General features: G+C 43.9%; 1 protein-coding gene across 3 annotated transcripts; it reads right to left on the reverse strand.

Moving 5' to 3' along the window:
* Positions 1-5,208: 5,208 nt before the first annotated feature.
* Positions 5,209-21,511, reverse strand: LOC133273109 (serine protease 55-like). 3 transcript variants are annotated; one of them, XM_061461064.1, is made up of 6 exons: positions 21,292-21,361; positions 20,685-20,874; positions 19,439-19,686; positions 17,069-17,214; positions 5,503-5,559; positions 5,209-5,431 (listed from the first exon to the last, which is right to left on the reverse strand). In XM_061461064.1, the coding sequence occupies exons 1-6, from the start codon at positions 21,344-21,346 to the stop codon at positions 5,408-5,410; spliced, it is 720 nt and encodes a 239-aa protein (XP_061317048.1). In that variant the 5' UTR covers positions 21,347-21,361; the 3' UTR covers positions 5,209-5,407. The 3 variants fall into 3 exon arrangements, with proteins under 3 accessions (XP_061317048.1, XP_061317047.1, XP_061317046.1); XM_061461063.1 differs by lacking the exon at positions 21,292-21,361 and adding an exon at positions 21,434-21,511 and having other exon boundaries at positions 5,209-5,559; XM_061461062.1 differs by having other exon boundaries at positions 5,209-5,559; positions 21,292-21,420.
* Positions 21,512-21,563: the final 52 nt, after the last annotated feature.

Raw genomic sequence — 21,563 nt, forward strand, 5'->3', positions numbered from 1 at the left:
CCTATTGTTCTCTTGTCCCTTTCCCATGACTCTGTTCAGACCAAAGTTGCTCCCAAAATCTTTGCTTGAGACGACCCTCTTTGGTGGAAACACTCACATTCTCTTTTACCCAAAATCCTATGTGTTCCAGACTGAAGCAATGCTTTTCACATTGGTGGTGAGAAAATTCTTTCCCATGTATGTCCAAGGCACAAGTATATTCAAATTATCTCCCATTGTGATGAAAGCAAAGAGGACAAAGAACAAAACTTTCTTCTCCCAATAGCTCTCCAAAGAAATTCCAGCTGGATCACACTTGATTGTCCCAATTTTCAAGAGTTACTCTTCATAAACAAACCTATGGAGCTCCTCTAGGATCTCACAGGGTTGCTGTAGAGTTGAATTTATACTCTTACGCCTGCCTTCAGTGCCTATCATCCTTCCCCACCGCCATTTCCCTAATCTGGAGGCACATGAGTTAGCTCTGGAGTTACTTATGTTGTGATTAGTGCCTGCAGACTTAGTGTGAAGACATACAAATTCAAATGCCTGGAGGAACAGTTACTTTCCAGTGGTGTCTTGAAACCCACTCTTCCCAGCAGAGGAAATCATTTAGTGGTCTGGGCTGTGGAAACAAAGTGACTTGCATATTAAAGAGCCCTTGAAGCAGTGAGTCATCCTGATATATGGAGAAAGCAACCAGTTGTGAGTACAAGTAATGTTAGCAAACACGAGACACCTCTTGAGAAAAGGACATGGGAGGCAGATACATTGAATGCAGACACTTGGAAATACCCACTAAGAGTATGTTTTCTGATGCCGCAGGATGTTGTAAGCTCAGCTGCAGTCAGCAAGCCCTCATAACCACCAGGAGTAGGACACACAATGTCAGAATGGAGAAGAGGCAGCCAAGCTGGTGCTTTTTAAGTACATGGGTAGTTCAAGCATGGCTTAGAGAAGCCATCCATGATCAGCAGTGTGGACTGCACAGGACTGCCAGGGAGGCCAAAACCAGAGTGATTTCATTGCCAAAGTGAAATTGTTCAAGCAGAATAGGTTTTCTTCAAGGGCAGCAAGCACAATCGCTATGCAAAGGATGGGCACTTCTCACTTCATCACAGATCCATCACACTTAAGGGTTCCCAAATTGCTGGGAAAGGCATGGCTGTATTTCTGGAGTGCATTTAGGCATGGCAGCAGCTTGGTTAGGCATGTTAAAGGCTGCCAACCTTAATCCTGTATTCACCCCAAAGCCAGTATCTTCTCCAGACCATAATCCACCTACTTAAAACATCTCTTCAGCGTAACACCAGAAGTGTTCAGCACAAATTAAGTAGTTTAACACTGCCAGTATTGTTTTCTGTCCCTATCTTCACTTCAGTTAGCAATAGTGATTAATCACTATCACAATTGGCGCAGCCCAAGAGACATCCCTGGCTTTTAAATATTCTCATTTTTACAGAAGGATAAACTGAGTCCTTAGCCTGAAAAGTGGCCTGTCCATAAAGCCACTTGGGAAGTCACTCAGAAATGTGGCAATGGGTGCTGATCCTCTGCAGCCTTCAGTCTCCAGCTCTAAACTAACTACTTTGCTGTCAACAGAAGACACAACTAAAGAGTTGACCAATGATTTTTACCATCTACACAGATGATTCTTCGCTCATCGTCTGGCAGGCACACAAAAATATGAGTGAGAAATAAACCCATTGACATTTTGCCTGCATTGAATTCAGACATCTAAAGACACATACACAAAGTCAGAACACTCCATGTGCATACGAAACGACAAATGGATGACAGTGGTCATGGTCACAGCCATGTGTGCCCTCTTCTTTCTCCTCAAGGGGACAGAGAGGATCAGGAGAAGACAAGACTATTCATTGTGTCTTACCCCCACATGGAAATACAGGCTGGAAAAGGAGAAAATGGGAAATCTTAGCTCCTTTAAAAGGACAGTACTGGGAACTGCTTTGTCTTCAGACCCATGTCACATTTACCATGGAGGAGCTGGGGGAGAGGTCTGGGATCTTTACCCAGAATAAAGGTTGGATTTCTGCAGTGGTAGACATCTGAGAACTTGGACTGATACTTTTCCAACCTTCCTCTTCTGAGGTGGAGCCACACAACTGTCCTACTTACTTAGAGCCCTCCCTACTTATCATCTGCAACCAGCTCTCACCACCAAACTTGCACAAACACCATCATTTTCATATCTCCCATCTTGCTACTCAAGCTTGTGTGCAAATGGCCATCTGGGATGGGGCAGTCAGGGAAACACAAACACACATATAAATGTGAGTATATACAGCCCTTAACTTCTGCAGAACTAAGCCAAAATTATTTTGCTGTCTTCAGTGCTCATGGGAGGTGCTTTTTCTCTTCTTCGCAAAATGTGCAAGCAAGGCCTGACTTACCTCTCCTCTGTTTCCTTGAGTACTCATATCCTTCTATGTTTTTTTCCATGAGTTGTCTTATGGATGTTTCCCTAGGTCTCTAAGCATTTCAATATCCTGCTTCTCTTCTGGTATTTACACTAAAGGTGTAGTGTCGAGAACAAAATCTGTATTGGTGCACTACTTCTCATCACTTTGCTCCATGCATCAGCCTTTGTTTTATATTGGCCAATTTGCTCATTAAGCAAAGTGTATTCAAAGGGACATACTTCTTTTGCCCAGGCTGTTTCATGCCCTCCATTGGGCTGACTGGACATGAGGAAGAGGTATCTGTAAAGAGGGAAGGATCAATAAGAAATGAGGTGCAAATGAAGACAAAAAGTGAACATCCCAAACTATAGCATGAAGCATAAAAGATGAAGTTGTCCAGTTTGGAAACTGTTTACTTAGATGATCTAAACCCACAAATATGCAATACGATAACGTAAGAAACATAGTACACCAAGGTGGCAAAGCTTAAGAAATTAAGGGGTCACATTTAAATGTTAATGAAAAGTTGATATCTTGCATTCTGATTCTTATCAAATCCAAAGTGATGTGCTTTCTCAAAACACAAATATCTTTGAAATAAAATACAGCACCAACAGCGGGCCTACTTACAGCACAGAAATATTGTACAGACATTTTATTTCTTGCCATAGTTACTGAACAGTGCATGTAGTAGCAGAGATGAATTCACTTTCATAAATGTTATGATGTTTTAAATAAGGAGGAAAAAAGTCCTCTTTCCTGTTTATTACTTTATAGCTACATAGCTGAGCTTAATTTGCATAACTAATGCTTCCATACAGCAAAGTGAACCCCTTTCATCATAGAATTATAGAAAAGAATCACAGAATGATTTGTGTTGGGAGGGACCTTAAAGCTCATACAGTTCCAATCCTCTGCCACAGACAGGGGCATCTTTCACTAGGCCAGGTTGCTTCAAGCCCCGTCCACCCTGGCCTTGAACACTGACAGGGATGAGGTACCTCAATTATCTCGGTTTACTGTATGGAAACTGAGGAATGAAGCACAAACTTTCTTTCCCTAAAGCCACTGAGTAAATGAGCAGCAGGATGAATCAAAACCCATAGCAGTGGTGCCTTGCTATACCCACTAAGTAGCTTCACCTTCATTTAACATAGACAACTATCAGTTTGCAAATGCTACTGATGGAAAATATCTTCTGAGTATTTCTCTGTAAGCGCAGGCTTTTTCCATGCCATGTCCTGTAGATGAAAGTGCTTTATGCAATCCCTACATTAAAATAATTCAAGCAGGAGGACATCTCATTTCCTTTAGGGGAAACAATTCTGTAGCTGAATAGATTGCAGCATTAGGAAATATTTCCTGATGTCCAGCCCCGACACAGCTTCTAGAATCTGTTGATATATTATTAATAGAAAGGAAAATAAATATAGGTATTAATGCCAGCAGACACTGTCTACTACTAATAGCTGCTAAAGTAATATATTCCCCTTGTTTTTAGCTTTTATTAGTCTTTTTGCAAAGGGTTACAAGACCCTTATGCATCCATTAGCCAGTCAGCCATGTGAAATTAATGTGGAGCAATTTTCATAAGCATTACTCTGAACTAATAATAATTAAGCATCATTTTCTGCTCAGATAACACAGAAAATAAAGTCTGACTTTTATGCCTAGATGGACTTGCATTAGCTTAGGGTAGATGAATTAATTCTCATTTACAAGGCTTCTCCACCAGTAGCCAGAAAATATCAAGGTAATTAAAACTAATTCGTGAGGTTCTGTCCCATTGCACATTCACTGAGTTTTATCATTGCTGCAAATTACAGGTGCTTTTATGCTGCTTCAAAGGTGGGACATGAAGAAGACCTTCTCGCTTGCCTCCTTTGCCATCACTTCCAAGAAAAGCAAATGCCTTGTGAAGACCAGAACACATTTTGCAATGCACTTTGCTGCTGAAGAAGGAATGAAGAACCATGCACTGAATGAAGGACCAGCTCAGGTCCAGCTCGGGCTGGATGTGGGCTTCTTAGCAACCATGTAAAAGGCTTCTAACAGAATAATTAAAAAAAAATAAATAAAAAAAAAGTGGTATTTCCTTTAGATTTACCATTTACTTGCAAGGGATTAATTTTGGCTAATTACAAAGCCAAGGGGTAGAAAACTTTGTAGCTTTCTGTAGACAGTATTTTATGGATAGCTCAGAAACAGTTCTCTACAGTCAACTGAATTTTTATCTGTTGCTTTTAACAAACAAAACCCAGCATTTGCAATCCAGGTAAATAAGATTGATTAGTTATATGATGCTACACCTTCCAACACTGGCCACTTAAGGAGACGCTGAATTTGACATGTAGTCAAGTCCCAGCAGCTTGACGTACCATCTAAGAAGCTACTGTGGTCTCTGAATATGCTCCTAGCTTGGGCTAGCTGCAAGATAGAAGATACATTAGTTCCGATGATAATTTGCATTAAGATATGTTAACCCAGAGCTATATTACCAACAGCTAATATGCAACTGCGTAAGCTAAGACCTTTCTTCGGGTTTCAGCTTTCTAACAGGAGCAGCTCCTTCAGATGCCACAATTTGACTTTTCATCTGAACTCAGCAAAAAAATGGTCCTGGTATGACCACCAGTGCAAATTTTCTCAGAGGATTATGGCCTCTCTTGTTTGAGTCTTGATCTTTCATTTCGTTTCAATGGCCTCTGCCTTGCTCTTCTGCCTCATAGTTGCATCTCATTTTGGTGTCTGTATGCTCATGAGTGGGATGGAGTTAACCTGAGACACGATTATATGTGTGAGAGAATGATAAGACATGAGTTCTGACTTTTATTATGTTTTGAAAAAATCTTCCCTATAGTAATCTAATTGCTATTAAAGAGATAAATAAAAGGAGACAATACTCAAGGGATACCAGCTGTGGCTCAGCCTTGGAGGAAAACAGCTGACTATTAGAATAGTTATCCACACCTTCAATGAAGAAAGGTTTCCCACTTTTGGCTGTTTCAGTCTCTATCCAGTGACGGTAGCTGTAAACAGACAATAAGATCTCATGGGCTGGCTTGTCTGCATGATCTTGTTTCCAGCTGACAATTCCAACCTGAAACCACTTCATGGTGTTCCAGCTGCTGCAAACCAGAGGTCCCCCGCTGTCCACCTATGGCGTAAGAAGGATGTTAGAGCAAGGTCAAACCTCACATCTGTCATCAGCTGAATCCCACAGGCTGATGGGAAAACTGAACTCTATCCCAGGTTCATGAGGATTTTGGGGACAAGGAAATTTTGGACTCAGAATTCTACAGCTCAGACCTGATGTCCTTGCAGAATAAAAAGATACAAAAGGTAAGAGGAGATCAGTCACAAGCTCTGGCTCAGTGCAATGCCCTGTCCTTCTCAGATTCTTCCACACACTCCTGTGGCTCCAGAATGATACCTAAATCCTGTCACCAAGAGACAACATCCAGGAATGAAAAGGGAGATTGCTGTGACTGCTCATTCAGTCTGTGACTTCTCTGCAAAACTGAAGCATGTAGGTGACAGGTAGCTGCCACAATTAATTCTGTGGGCTAGCATCCAGAAATTGGACAAGAGATGAACACTAATCCTGACAAATCCTTCTGGCAACCACAGTAATTTTACTGAAAACTTGCCTGCTACTGCAAGGGCAACCATCACTCACCCAGTGTGTGCAAGCCTTCAAATGCATGTTGCAGCCAGAATGTCCTCCTCTTGGGTGCTGCAGCCTGAACACCAAGAGCACATGCAGTTGCCTATATGACCTCTCCATGCTGTCTCTGAACACAGCCTGAGGAAGTAGAGAAACTAGCACAAAATCTACCCAGCAAAGTGCAGCCTTTTTCTCACAGTTATGGACTTCTTAAGTGCTGTGAAGACCATGCTCTAAATAAGTTCCATTCCACAGTGGGTTTGAATCTTTTTTCTCCCCCATCTCCACTACATGTGGCAAATAAATTCAATGTAAACCTATTTCCTGAAACAACCAGCTTTCCTCTTTCCTGGGAAATGTTATTCTTCCCTCTTTGCACACTACTCTGAGAAATGTCTTTGTCATTAATGTATGAGCCCCCTTCCTCCAGCAGTTACACTGAGCTAACACACATTAATCAATGAGTAAGGAATTGGCTGTAGCTCCCTGTGCAATGCATCAGCACCTGCTAACGTTTATGGCTGAACTCCTATTCACTTCACTAGATGGAGGGCCCAGGTCACTCATGTATATGAATATGGTTCAACATGCATGCAGGAGGCTAAAATTAAGAAAAATTCAGAGCAAATGTTGCTTCAGCATTCAAAGTGTCATAGAATCACAGGATCATTCAGGTTGGAAAAGACCTTTAGGATCATAGAGTCCAACTGTAAATTCAATGCTGTTTACACTGACATGGTGTTACTGTAGCTACATGTCTGCATCTCAGCCAGTGGTGCTGGACCCCCTTCAGGTTCAGGATCTGAAGACATTTCCCAACCCTGTTTCACCAAGAATTTTCATGAATTCTACAGGTGACCTTGCAGCGACCTCAGATCCATGTGTTATCAGTGTCATTGGTGATGGCATCCTGCTTGAATAAATGAACATCTCCTAGGCTGTACGCACAATTAAATTACTGGGAATTTTACTGTTAATCCCCTCAGGACAGGAACAGGCCAAACATATTATCCTGGTAGTGAAAGGAAGGCGCTTCAAGCCTCCTACACTAAGATAATAAATGAAGTCAAGAGAGTGGGAGCCGTTCGCAGGGCAGTGACGCAGCAACGGCTGACAATCCCTCATTGGTGATATGTCGGGGTGCGTCATGCCAGCTTTTCCTAGTGTAGGAGACTTTTAGCACTGGTAGAGCCCACACACACCATCAGGCAAGTTTGGTTTCAGTGTTCAATTTGGAGGCTGTTCACACTTGCAAAGGATTTTTCTCCCAGAGCGCTTAAGTACCAGTTAATCCCTGATACCTTGTGACTATCCCTGGGGGAAAAGTCTTATCTTATTTCATAACTGAAAAAAACACAGCGGAAAAGTGATGAGATTTGCATGAGGCAACAGCAGAGCCAGGAATCCCTGTTTAAACCATACATCATGCATTTTCCTTTCAAATCAGATCTGCTTTTCACTGTTTGCCTCTCTACCCATGTTCATTTTGTTCTCTGCCTGGTCAGTGGGGAAAGGGATAGCTATCTGCAGGGCTTGGGGGAATGTCCACTGTGCAAAGAGATTTAAAACCTAGGCAGAGAGTTAGACAGAGCTGTGAAAACCCAGGCAGCAGCTGCAAATCCATTTCTTTAATCCACAAACTCTGAGATGCAAATCCTGCTTCAGATCCCTTTCCACATGGGCTGAGCTGGTCTGCTCCAATGGGTGCAACTTCTAACATGATATTTCTCTTCAGGGATTTAACTTGATGATTTTATCACGAAGTGGGCTAAATCATCCTCTCTATGTGATAAACTCACTCACAGAATTATAGTAGGAGCCCAGATGAATCAATAGTCTGGGTTTTACAGGCCTAAAGATAGAGAAAATAAACTCAGTTCTTGGACATTTCTTAATATCCCTGTATCCAACTTAAGCTCTCAGTAATCTTGGCCCAAGGTTTTTCCATCCTTGTGTAGGAGAGGCTGTGAGAGGAGCGAGCTGGTACGATTATCTAAGCTCCGTGATGTTTCCAGTAGCATTAATTTAGTGAACGCTCAGATTAACAACTGAAGATCGAAGATTTTATGCTGCTTTCAGCCTCCCGCATCCTGGTGGTGAAATACTTCTGGTCAACAGCACACAACCAGATACCTGCTTCTGATCTTCAGCCTCAGTGCCAAGTTACTGGACAGAAAAATGTTCTGAAAATAGCACCTTTGCTTCTGTTCCACAATTCTTGTCAACTAGAAGATGACTGAAAAGCAACATCAAATCAGATCTGGTGCTGAACTCATGCCTTCCACAACTGCATGTTAATCCTTCGATCAGGAGAGGTGAGAGCAATGATGTATTCACTGGTAAATAGTTCTGGGTTATATAAAAACTGTCACCAACTAACAATGCACTTAAGCGCTTTGTTCACTGAAGCTAATAAAAAGTTTCATCCTTTTCAATGTGGCCAAAACTTTTTTGTGAACATCAGGTGCATTTCTGCTGACTTTAGTGGGCTTTGGATCAAGAACGTTATCTGCTTCCTTTCTGTATTTGTATCCATGCCTGCAACATGGGTAATTGATCAGAACAAACACATTCAGCCACATAAATCTTCTTAGGTGGGAGAAGTTCTGAGGAACGGAGAACAACCCATCTGATACTCGTTAGGTGGATACACAATCCTTGCACTCATTGCTAGTTTCATTTTCATGTTGGTAAGCTCTGTGTAAATTGGAGAGAATTAGCATGTGAATAACAACACTTGCCATTAGAGTTGCCCTGGCTGCAGGAAATAAAGGATTTTTCAAACATGATTTCTTTAGTTATTTCACTATGAACAAGCTATCTTTAGAGAAAGGCAGGAGGAAAGAGGCTATGGCTGTTTTTAGTATGCAGGTATCAAAAGTGACTCAGGTAACACAGAGCACTTGGACTCCTTTCATAGGATCCCCTTGTGATCTCAGTGATCTTCAGCTACTCTGTCCCTCCATCCACTTGCTGGAAAATGACAAGACTGCCCAACTCTATTCTCACTGATGTCAGCAGGGTCCATTAGTTGCACAGACTTACAGGCAGTTACAATGCATCTGGACCAAACCCCATGTGGCCCAGACTCCGATCTCTGACAGTCATCTGTAGCAAGTACTCAGGGAAGGAGAATGAGAAACAGGACAAGTATTTACAGAGTTGTATTTACATCACAGTGGTTAATAGCCTTAGAGAGATCTTCATCCAGGAAGTTATCTAATTGCTTTTTGAATCCATTTATCCCTTAGGATAAATACCCACAACATCCTGGTCAGTGACTTCCATAGTTTAATTATCTGTTGGATGAAAATACACTTCCTTCTCTTTGTTTTAAATCCTCTGGCTGATACAACCATCTGACACTCCCTCCTTCATATGTTTTTAACAGCAGGAACAAGAGGACAGCTTTTGACTGTCCTCTCCTTGCTGCTCATGACTTTAGAAATCTGTGTCATATCTCCATCTGACATCTCTTTTTCAGCCTCGGAGTCCTGCTCTATTATTCCCCTTTCCAACAGAAACCATTCCATGTCCCTGTTCATCCCTCCTACTCTACCCTTGTCCTTTTCTAAAACTACTTGTCCTTTCTCTGATGGGGTAGATGGGAATCATAGCACGTAAGACATAGGCTTCCAAGATTAGTGCCCTAGCATAACATGCATTTGCTTTCCTAGTAATTCATAATGCCCTCATTGCATTTTTGATCTCCACAGAGCCTCAGGCTGATGTTTTTGAAGGACTATCCACAGCTGCTCCAAGATCTTACAAGGTAATATTTAAATTAGAGCCTATCATTGCATGTGTACTGCTGGAGTTGCTTCTCCCTATATACATTACTTTTCCTTTATCAACAATGAACTGCATCTGCTGTTTTAACCTCCAGTAACTCTGAATGATGAGATCCTGCTGCACCTCTGCACAGTCAGTTTTACTTGTGACCACCGCGAAAAATGCCGTGGCACTGGCTGACTTGGTCATCTCAGCATTCACCCTCCTTGAACATCACAATTCCTTGCATAGATGCCAACAAAACTCCATCTGTAAGTCCCTTCTCTTGTCAAATCCTTCCTCTGTCTTGCCTCCCTTTCAAACCAAAGCACTTCTACTTCATGACAGTTGACTTTCTCCATGAGCCTTTGGTGAGAAGTCTCGCTAAAAGAGTTTTAGAAGTCTCAGCACATTACATCAGCTGGATCACCCTCTGCCACATGCTTGTCGACTTCTTCAAAGAATTTAAATCCGCCTGTGAGTCATGACTTCCCCTTAAAGCTGTGTTGACTCACTGAATGAGAAGTGGCCCCTCTGAGTCATCACACCAATTCCCCCACTCTGAGGGCAAGCACACATTGGATGTTCAGCTCCATTCAGAGATGTTCTGCTCCCCACAGCTTCACCCACCAGGCACACAAAGTAATGCTGGACCCTCTTGCTGCAAAACGAAGAACTTCAGTCTGAGGGAGCAAAAAAAACTCAGAAGAAGAAAGCAGAAGAGACATGGGATATCATCAACATCCCAGATCCTTGCAACAGGAAGGAATGATTTTGACAGATTACAGAATTAAGCCACAACAGCTTGAATGTGTTCACTTGTCTACCCATATCATAAAATGATAAAATGATGAAAGCCCTACAAACCCATGGGACACAGCAAAAGTGCTCTGATTCTTATGAGCGGCACATCAAAGCACCCTTCAGAAGCAAATTTAAGAGGCTGCAAATGCAGAAATATTTCTACTGCTTTGCTCTGGAGCTTCCCAAGATACTTTCCTACTTAAAAAAATTCACCCCTTCAGGAAAAAAAAACAAAAACAAACCCACCTCATCATGTTAGCAATAGTTCAGTGATGGAGAATCCACCGGAAGGGTGGAGAGTGGCTCATTCTCTTCAAGATTAAGGTAAGGTATGAACATGAAGTAATTTTGCATCACTACTAATAACTTTGAACTGAAATGTGGTTAGCTTTGACTTCTGGTTCCCAGGAGAGCTTTGTCTGATAGACAAACCTCAGACCTCACACAGGCATTCTGCATCCCTACAGACTATAATCAGACCTCCATCTAGCCACCTCTGCTCAGGCATTTTGAAGAGCCTGAGGGATTGACCATGCTTCCTTGCTTTCTGACCATTTCCTTGCATCTGTGATAATTTACCCATATAGACCTAATTTTCATTTGCAGACTTTTTCTTAAAACAAAAATTCTATTTAACAAGTCTTTCTTTGCAGTTTTAGAGCCGTGTTAGCACCAGTAAAAGGATGCAAGAGCTTTTGTTAGTTCTTCACTGGTGTAGCACTCTTATGCACAGATGAAGTGAGGGTGCAAGAAGTGAGTTTAGCTCCAGACTGATCACCTCTTCTTGGTGCTTCCAGAGCAAGTGTCAAGCCCCCACTGCAGACACGTTACTGGCTCTGGGGCATAGTTTGAGATAGGCAGTGGGATGCCAGGGGGATATCCTGGGATATCTAAAATCACACTGGAGATTTGGATGTAGGCACTGTCCTGCCTTGGAGTCCTGTGTTTCTCTGTGGTCTTAACACCTTGGTCTTGCTTTTAGTTAACACAGAGCAACAAACACTTGTACAGGGATTTATCTAATTTTAAAATAGGTGGTTGAAACAGCCTCAATGACTTTGAAGGGGGGCGGGGGGGGGGGGGGGGGTGTCTCACTATTGATGGGAAGAGATTTGGTAGATGCACATGGCTATAGAAATTATTTATATGTATGTGGCCTGATAAATCCCACACAGGGTTGTACAGCAACTACTGCTGTTTCTATAGCTATGTAGGATGAGAGCCCTGATTATCCCAGGTGCTGTAAAGGGCATTTGCCCTTTCCAAACTGCTGACAGTATATGTAGGCAGGACATACTTTAGGTCAAGGAAAGAGGTCCTTTCCTGCCTTTTTATGAACTAAAGAAATCAAAACCCATTGCTGTAGTTGCATCCTAGTGTCAATTTAGACATTAATCAGAGATGGCCAAGATCACCTCCTGGTACAGTCGGTGGAAGGGGATAGATAACTTCAGCCCATGACTCAGATCAGCCCTACACTGGGGAACAGTGTAGGACATGATGAAGCAGAGCTGGAACCATCCTACTGCTTGTTTGTGGCTACACAATGATTCCTTTCCCTGGAAGTCGGGCTAAGGACTGGTTCCCCCTTCATCTGCTGCTGACCTGAACCGAATGTGAACTGTGACTTTGAGCTGAACACACTCTGTCCTAATCACCACATCACAGAGCTACCCTTACAGACCCCCTTTGCAGAGAATCTCTAAAATATAATTGGGCTGTTTACTGAATTTTGTCTGGATAGGCAAGACACTGAAGGAGGCATTTGCTTTCAATCTCTTATACTCTAATTATTGTTCCAGTTACCATTGCATCAGAGCCTAACAAAAGATGCTTGAGAAAGCAAGGAATTAGATATCAATTGTGGTTCATGGGGTCATGGAAGAAATGTAGCACGCAAAAAATAATGCGTAGGCCATCTCTAGTGTCTCTTCTTTAGCACTTGTACACCATGAACATCCATTAATGCTAATGTTTATGGCTAAACAGAACTATAAGTCAATTACAGATCCTGTTAGTGTTAATTCACAGTCAATCTATGTATTTGTCTGCAGAATTGCAAGGGAATTGGTATGCCATAGATTTTTTTTCCTTTTAAGTGAATGGATTTTTATTTTTTTTTTTCTTTTAAGTACAAATACTTGGAAGCTCTGTTATTCAATCTCCTTGAGTTAATGTAGGAATATCATCAGTGATCCACAAATTAGTCTTGTCTGGTACTAGTATGATGGTAGCTAGTAAAATGTCTGAGCTTTCCTATGCATTTCCTGTTGCCATTAAGGCAGTGGTCAGTAGGATGAACCTTCTACATGATGCCTGGATGAAGATATCTGTGTGGTTTTAGTTACTCATATAAAACAGCTTGTTGCAAATACAGTACATGAATGACATACAGTGCAAAGACCTAGGATGGTAATCCTTTGGATCCAGATGAGGGTTGTATGGACTTACAACCTTGGGTCTAGATGTAACTTGCCCTGGCTCTGGATATGAACAAATGTATCCCAATTTTCAGCAAAGCTCAGGTAAGGTTAACATAAGGCTTTTATCCACTTCATGTCCAAACAGATCATGCACCTATGCAGTGCATGGCTTCCATGTTTCCTGTGACCACATCTACAATAGCAAACTCGGCACCTCCAGGGCTTGTTCCCTGATTAGGTGTCTTTGCTTTGCCCACACTGCTATTCCTTCCTGGCCTCTAAAGTGATCCAAAGTGATTATTGTGGGTGGCTCTTGACTTATGAAAAAGCTGGGACTGTGTCAGGCAATAGGATGAGAGGCAGTGGTCCTAAATTAAAACACAGGAAGTTTCACCTGAACATGAGGAAGATCTTTACTGTGAGGGTGGCTGAGCATTGAAATAGGGTGCCCAGGGAGATTGTGAAGTCTCCTTTCTTGGAGATATTGAAGAACCATCTGGACATGGTCCTGAGTAATGTGCTCTAGATGAACTTGCTTGAGCGGGGGGTTTGGACTAGATGACCTCCAGTGGTCCCTTCCAACCTTAACCATTCTGTGATTCTGTTATTCTGTGATTCTGTGTCTGGAAGTCATCCAGGAGACACCTTGTTAGCACAGACCAAAAACATGCCCCAAACATCTTGACAGTGCTGACTTTGTAAAAGATTTAGGTATTCTGAAATCTGGCCTCATTCTCATTTGACATACAAACATAGCTCAATAGATTGCACTGCCTACAGTGTGCCTTGCTATCTGCCCAGGGCAGATGAATTGGTGTCCAATAGTCTATGCTGCAAAACAAGCATTGGGTTCAGCCCTGACCTTCCAGTTCATGACCAGGTAGCCTACTACGGACAAGCCACAGGATTTCTGAACCAGCCTAGAAAGGTCACAGTGTGCTCTACTTGACTTCAATCAGTACTTCCCAGAAAACTGTCCATCAGCAACATGTTTCCCCTGCAGCAAATCAGTGAATTCTGGTGAAGTCACCTATTTCTTCCTTGAAGAGTTCCACTTCTAGCCTGGGGTGTGATTTTGTCTTGCTCTTGTTACCTCAGGTTGCAAGACGTTTCTGCCTTGTCAACCTTCTGAATGTGGGCAGTAGCTGGGTTATGAGCATTATCACACATGCAATCATTGTGTACTTCCACTGCTTGGAAGGCTCACATTTCTAGTTCATTTCTCAGACAATTCTAACATTTTGTAGATCAAAATAGTACCCTCATCAGCCTTCTGAATACAGGCGATTCATTTTGCTGGGTACAAGTGCTCTTGCTGTTTCATCGGCATAATTCAGCTGCAGAACTTAAGGCTGGGCTGGGAAGTGCATTCTTTAATCATGTTAATGTTATCCTGTGACAGTTTTCTTTTTAAATTTTTTGATTGAATTTAATGGAGGTGAAAGTTGCTAGATGAATGGTTTCAGAGACAGATGCTTTCTGGCTAATCAAAAATGATTCTGCAAAGGAAACTTCCCCTCTGCTGCCCAGCTACAAGGTCAGCTCACAATGGCTTTGCAGTCCACAGTCTGTGTACCTGCTGTCTTTGCCTAAATGGCAGAGGATCCCTCTCTGTCCTGGATGCTGTTTTAGTTCCCTCAGCAAATGATTACTACAGGACAATGCTGTGTATACATGCGTCTGCCCATCTGTCCCCCTGCAAACACATGCAGATGTGTAAGAAAACCCTTTGCCTAGTGGACAATGGAGCTCTTAGTCCTGAAGCAGAGGCTGCAGGGCAGCCCAGTCCTTACCACTGAAGGCTGGATGCTATGAAAGGCATTTTTTGGCTTTCAGACTGTTTGACACCAGAACAGCAATCCCACAGGTGGAATATGTTCTGAGGTACAAGTTCTGAGTAAGGTTTTCCCACATTTGAGTGTTCATGTCAGCTCTCTCCCCTTAGTATTCCCTGATGTCAAACCCTGCTCAAACTCTATCATTTCACCTGAAAAGTCCATCATCCCTGTCGTGGTTTAAACCCTAGCCAGACAGCTTGTTCACTCACTCCCAGTGAGTGGTGCTGGGCTGGAAGCAATCGAGCCCCCCCCCCCAGCGCTCTCCCCTTCCCCGCTCCCAGACGGATGGGGAGGAGGATCGAAAGAGTGCAACTCCCACGGGTTGAGACAAGAACAGTCCAGCAACCAATGTACAACACAAATCACCACCGCTACCACCAACGACAACAATGATAAGAGAAAATAACAAGGGAAGAGAATACAATACCACCAGCCAAGAAACAAATCCGACCCAGAAGACCCTGTGTCCTTCTGGGTAACTCCCAGTTACCCTCCCCGGGTATGACGTGCTGTGGTATGGAATACGTCTTTGGTTAGTTTGGGTCAGGGGTCCTGTCTCTGCTTCCTCCCAGCTTCCCCTCCTCCCTGGCAGAGCATGACCCTCACAAAGTCCTTGGTCAGGGTAAACATTACTTAGCAACAACTGAAAACATCGGTATTATCAGCACTGTTCCCAGGCTGAAAGTCAAAACACAGCACTGCACCAGCTACCAAGAAGGAGAAAAATTGACTGCTACTGCTAAACCCAGGACAATCCCATATCATGAACTCATTGTAGTAAGTTGTGACTAGCTCTGGCACCCACAGGCTAACTTGCCACGTTAGCAAAAGACATTTGGATAAAAGCAAGGACCTCCCCTGAGAAACGTTTCTAATATTTCTAATATTCAAAGAAAGTCCTGCACCCCCACTGTCTAGGTCATAGAATCAGAGAATCATAAAATCATAGAATCATAGAATCAACTAGGTTGGAAAAGACCTCTAATATCATCAAGTCCAACCCCAGGACTGCCAAGTCCACCACTAAACCATAGACCCACTGGAAGGCTTCATCTACACAGTTATTAACACTTCCAGGGACAGTGATTCCACCACTTCCCTGGGCAGCCTGTTCAATGCCTCTCTTCCAGTACTCTCCCTGTGAAGAAGTTTTTCCTAATACCCAATCAAAACCTTCCCTGGATCAGCTTGAGGCCATTACCTCTTGTCCTATTGCTTGTTACTCAGGAGAAGAGACCAGCCCCACTTCACTACAACCTCCTTTCAGGTAGCTGTAGAGAGCAATATGGTTCCCCCTGAGCCTTTTCTTCTCCAGACTAAATACCCTCAGTCCCCTCAGCTGTTACTCATAGGACTTGTGCTCCAGAGCCTTCACCAGCTCCACTGCCCTTCTCTGGACCTTCTCTGGACCTTCTCCAGCACCTCAATGTCTTTCTTGTAGTGAGGGGCCCAGAAGTGAACACAGGATTAGAGGTGGAGCCTCAGCAGTGCTGAGCACAGGGGGATGATCACTGCCCTGGCCCTGCTGCCCACACTATTGCTGATACAGGCCAGGATGCTGTTGGCCTTCTTGGCTGCCTGGGCACAAGCTGGATCATGTTCAGCTCCATCAGTCAGCACCCCCAGGGCCTTTTTTGCAGAGCGGTTTTCCAGCCCCTCTTCCCTAAGCCTGGAGCATTGCATGGGGTTGTTGTGGCCCAAATGCAGGACCTGGCACTTTGCCTTGTTGAATTGCATGCTATTGGCCACAGCCCACTGATCCAGCCTGTCCAGATCCCTCTGCAAACCCTCCTGTCCTTCAGCAGATGAACAATCCCAGCCAACTTGATGTCATCTGCAAATTTACCGAGGATGCGCTCAATTCCCTCATCCAGATCATCAGTGAAGGTGTTAAAAAACAGGGGCCCTGAGGGACATCACTAGTGACTGATCGCCAGCTAGATGTGGTACCATTTACCACCACTAATATTGTGGGTCAATATACCTTCGCAGGAAGTTCCTTGGCCCCTGGGCATCCTGCTCTGGCCTCCTGCAGGGAAACTTTAGCAATCCCAGGAAGCCACGGGAATGATCACTGTTCATTCCTGAAGTGAAGGCTCTCTCCTCCAGTGTCTCTGTGCCCTTCCTAGGCAGCATGCCCATCCATATGTCTGTTTATTTTACCTGTGACTGCCAAGCACCTCTTCCTTTCTCCATCTCAGCACACAGCGTGTTCTCCACTAGCTGTGGGATACTCTTCAAGCACTGCTGCCTGCTGATGAGCTTCACTGGTGCTTTCTGCATCATGTGGGATGTTGGCCTTGCAATTGCTAACAAGGTAGTGAAAAGAGAACAATTAACAAAACCTGCAGAGCTAGTAAGTGTGCAACCACTAGTTAGCGTGAAACCACAGCCAGAGACTGGCCTTTGGGACTGCCCTCAGCTGAATTTGTAAAGCATCTCATGGCAAGAGGGTCTCAGGCCACAACCCTATGGCCTTGGGGTCATGGGGGCTTAAGAGAGGCTCTCCAAATGTTGGCAAAGATAAGTTTGTGCTCTTGACTTCACACCAGATTAGAAGGTGGGTAGGCAGGTAGAAAGGGGGGAGGTGTTAATGGGTAATGCTGAAATCCTGGGGAGTGAAAGCTTGCTAAATGTGATTTAAAAAATCACTTATTTTGTAGATGAACTCTGGGATGTGGTACAGCTGGAGGACCCCCGAAGGATAGCTTATCCTGTGCATCTTGGTGATGACCTGAGATAAGCTGCACTGCTCACCTTGGGTTTCCCACTCATATTTCCAGAGAGCTCAGTTCGAGGGATTCTTCACAGAGTCCTGTGCAAGCCCTGTGGAGGTAAGTCCACTGAGCTTTACCCAGAACAGATGCTCTTGTTATCCCCATGCTCTCCTGGATGGCTGTGCCTCACACAGGGCACCAGCTGCACATTCCACAAAGTGGTTCTCAAGATGGTGGTATAAAATGGAAATAATTGCTTTATTTTTCCCTTCAGATGGGAAAACAGAAATCAGGCACCATCAAGTGACAAAAAAGACTGAAAATACGCAGGGCTACTTGGAAAAGCCGCTCGTTTCACCCTCACTCCTCTTTAAAGTGAACCTGTTCAGGAACAAATGGACTTTTGGAGGATGTTGCTGCTGGGGAGACCTAAAGAATTTCTTCATCACCTTTGGGAAGGTGGAACTCAAAGGTAAGATCTAATAGACAGAAATTTGTCAGGTCCCTTTCTAAGCTAAGATGGGGCCACTCCTGGAATTGTGCCAACAGATTAAAGTGCTTTGAGGTAAGCATCTCCAAGGAGGTGGCTGTACTTGTTGAGGTCTGACTGCAGCTGAAGGGGAGTCAGGCTAGTGCTGCCTGAGGTGCCACCTACAAAAGGCTGGTAGAGACCAGAAATGACCAATTTTCCTCTGCTAAGGAACAACGCCTCATACTTTTCTGTATGGCCCATATCACACCATCACACATCCCTCTCACCAAACCCAGCTTCTGCTGGTTTCTTCTGAAACACCTCCAGAAGAGAAGGGGTGTGTGCCAGGGCTGAGCACATTGACCTCACACTGAGTGCAATTTGGATAGCAGGAGCCACGTTGCCTGTGCCCACACAGCAGCATGAGACTGATATCTGGAGCCATGGCATGCATTTTGCAAAGAGCCTAGCTAAAGAGATATCCTGCCAAGCAGCAGAGTGACTCTGCAGCAGCCACCTGCTTTTCTGTTTCTAAGAGCGTGTTACCTTGGTGAAATGGGAGAGTTTCACAACTGTAACATAGTGTTGTGCTATGCATTACAGTTATGTGAGGCAAATGAAGCCTAAGAAGGAAAATGCAGTTTCAGAGAGAAGGCAGTAACCCTTTCGAGCAAAATAGCAAGGATTAAATAGGACACTTACTAAATCCTAAAAAGGACTGTCAAAGCCTCAAGGCACCACCCTGCCCACTCTTTCCTGATTAATTCTTTCCAATAATGAAAACGCCTATTAGCCATTTAGTAACATTTGTTCAGGATAGATGTTTTGGGTCACAATAAGTGCTGGAGCTACTTTCATTAATGCTTAAACAATTAGCAACAGCAATCTGCTCTTCTGAATGAATAAAGAGGAGAGGTGGCCAGTACCATTGAATCAATCTGGTTCAGGAAGGCATTAAGCCAAAGATAACCCTACACCCACATTTCCCTTACTTCAGACCAGCATAGACCCAGTCTAACTTGCTGACCAGGGTTGAGCTTGTCTTACTTTGGATGCCAAAATATGCATCCAAAGAAAGTTTGAGTTTCTGCAGAGCAAAGATGGCTCTAAGGTTTCAGCTTGAATATACATGCTCAGGGTACCAGGGACTTTGCTCTGGCGGTCACTTCACGACTGCTGTTGCACTGAACAGAGAACTGGTGGATGTGCAGAGGCTGCAGGGGTCTGGATGTGTTTACCAGGGAGGTAGAGAGTGGAAGTTAGTGGGGGTGATCCTTCCTGTGAGACAACATTTACTTTAAACGGATAAATGATTAGAAAATAGATCTTCTGACAGCATCTCACCTGCACTTGTGGTTCCCCACCCTGCAACCCAGCAGTGTTGCCACGTATTGATGTCATGCATGAAGGGCAAGCAGACAGGGATTTTCTCATTGCTGAACTCAATGGGAGAGCTGAGCAGGATCAGAGCAATGTCATTTTGCATGGTCATTCTGTCAAATTTTTCATGGATGATCAAGCTGTCTGGCTTATGTTCTTCCAGCGGGACACTGAGGTCAGTTCCCCCCACTAAAACAGTGAGGTCTGGTGGCCTTATGAACAAAAAAGAAGCAGGGTAGGGATAAGCAAACATATAGGCTTTGTGTTATAAAGGTTGGTGCCTCCTGAGCAGGGTAGGGTGGTGCTCAGCAAATTTCACAGGCAGGTTAGCTATAAATATTGCAGAAATTTACCTTCACTTCTAGGCAAAGCTGATCTTCGGGGGAGAGAGGTGTAACCAAGTCATAAATAGCCCACTTCCTAATGAACAGATGGCTTGGGCTGAATATTGTGGATCTCTGGTGCCCTAGCTTGGCAGCTCCAGACTGAGCAGTCTGCTCTCAGACCTGCCAAAGTTTGGAAGGGGCTCACAGAGGGCTTGACCCTTCCTCTGAGCAGTGCATGGGGTTGATTTATCCAGAAGCTACTGCTTTAAAATCAGACTCTTCATAAAGTAAAGGTGTTTGCTATATGAAAGCAAGAGTAATTTGGGGGTTAGAATAAGGTGTAATGGAATACATCTCTTTTTATAAGGTACTGCAACATGTGTAGACACACAGAATCATAGAATCACAGAATGGTTTGGATTGGAAGGGACCTTAAAGCTCATCCAGTTCCAACCCCTGCCATGGGCAGGGACACCTTCCACTAGACCAGGTTGCTCAAAGCCCCATCCAACCTGGCCTTGAGCACTGCCAGGCAAGGGGCAGCCACAGCTTCTCTGGGCAACCTAAGAACAGGTAATGCTTGGGCCCATCAGGACAGCATCACAGGCATTTATAAAAGGTTGCTCAGATCATCCTTTAAAATATTCCCCTTCTGCATCTCCTGGTTATCCAGATTCATTCACATTTCTGTTGTACCTCTACCTCTGATAAAAAATGATCCTGTTTTCCCCAAAGGAAGCAATTCCTGTTTTCAAGACTCTCTTTCTGGCTCAGTAACATTTATCTTGCACTTAACCCCAAGGACATTCATATCCTACTCCCACAAGGAGGAATGTTATCAACCCACTGTGCCTGGGCTGTCCTCACTTCCCCTCAATACTCACATCTCTTCTCCAAAGCAATGAGCTGCAGTCAAAATCCACAATACGCTGATTATGGTGCCTCCACAGACATGTCTCCCATTGCTCTGGATGCTCACATGCCACGGGAACTCCCCTTCTATGGCGTATCTCCCCTTTGTGAACCTCTTGCCTGTCCCCTGAAAGGACTCGTAAGATGGTCGGAGGCCACATTCTGGGAACAAAATGAGACATATTGCTCATGTACAGCAGTGGCACTGCCTGTGCTACAAAACTAGAGAACAGAACATCAGCTAAAGCATTGGCCTGTAATTGTCCATGCTACTTTATCCAAAGCCCTTGGTATCACTGTAGCCACCCCAAAACTGCGCTCTGCCAAGCAATGCCCAGGCACTTTGGGGCTAGCATGGCCACCGATGGTTTCCCATTGGCAGGCTGGATAAAATTCTTGTTTAGGGACTATGAGTGGAGAAGTTCAGCATCAGGCTGTAGTCTAAGTCATACGTATTCCACCAAAAATAAGGAATAAGCCCAGTCCTGTTTGATATAGCAATAGGTGTATATCCTGTAGGGCTACTAGCAGTTCTGCTCTCCTCATCATTTCTGAACATAAAAATTTGAGAAGAAAAACCTGCACTGACGCCGCTGATCAGAAAAGTTAAACAAAGGAGGGTAAAGAGCAGCATTGCAATCCCAGTCTTGGACCAACGTTCTGACAACAGAGCAGTGATGCTTCCGCAGCAGTGGACATCTTCCCCATTCCATGTTCTCACCAGAGACAACACACATCTCTGCTGGGGCAACCAGGATGTGACATCACACAATCAGATTGTTTCTGATGACATCACCGCTGGATGCTGTCTTTTCTCAGGCAGTAAGGGAAAGGTTAGTGATTCCCAAGAG

Source organism: Pezoporus flaviventris, unplaced genomic scaffold (genome assembly GCF_033815535.1).
Source record: "Pezoporus flaviventris isolate CSIRO_AGI_PZ_B2104156 unplaced genomic scaffold, CSIRO_AGI_Pfla_v1 ptg000031l, whole genome shotgun sequence".
Classification (NCBI taxonomy): Eukaryota; Metazoa; Chordata; class Aves; order Psittaciformes; family Psittacidae; genus Pezoporus; species Pezoporus flaviventris.

Excerpts from the sequence above, each read along its gene's own strand:
- LOC133273109 (XM_061461062.1), bottom strand. The coding sequence starts at position 21,346 with ATGCTGCTCTTTACCCTCCTTTGTTTAACTTTTCTGATCAGCGGCGTC. Across the intron at positions 20,875-21,291 it reads GATCAGCGGCGTCAGTGCAG|AATGTGGCCTCCGACCATCT; the intron begins GTTTTTCTTCTC and ends TTTTGTTCCCAG. Across the intron at positions 17,215-19,438 it reads GTGGGGAACCACAAGTGCAG|CAATTGCAAGGCCAACATCC; the intron begins GTGAGATGCTGT and ends CTACCTTGTTAG.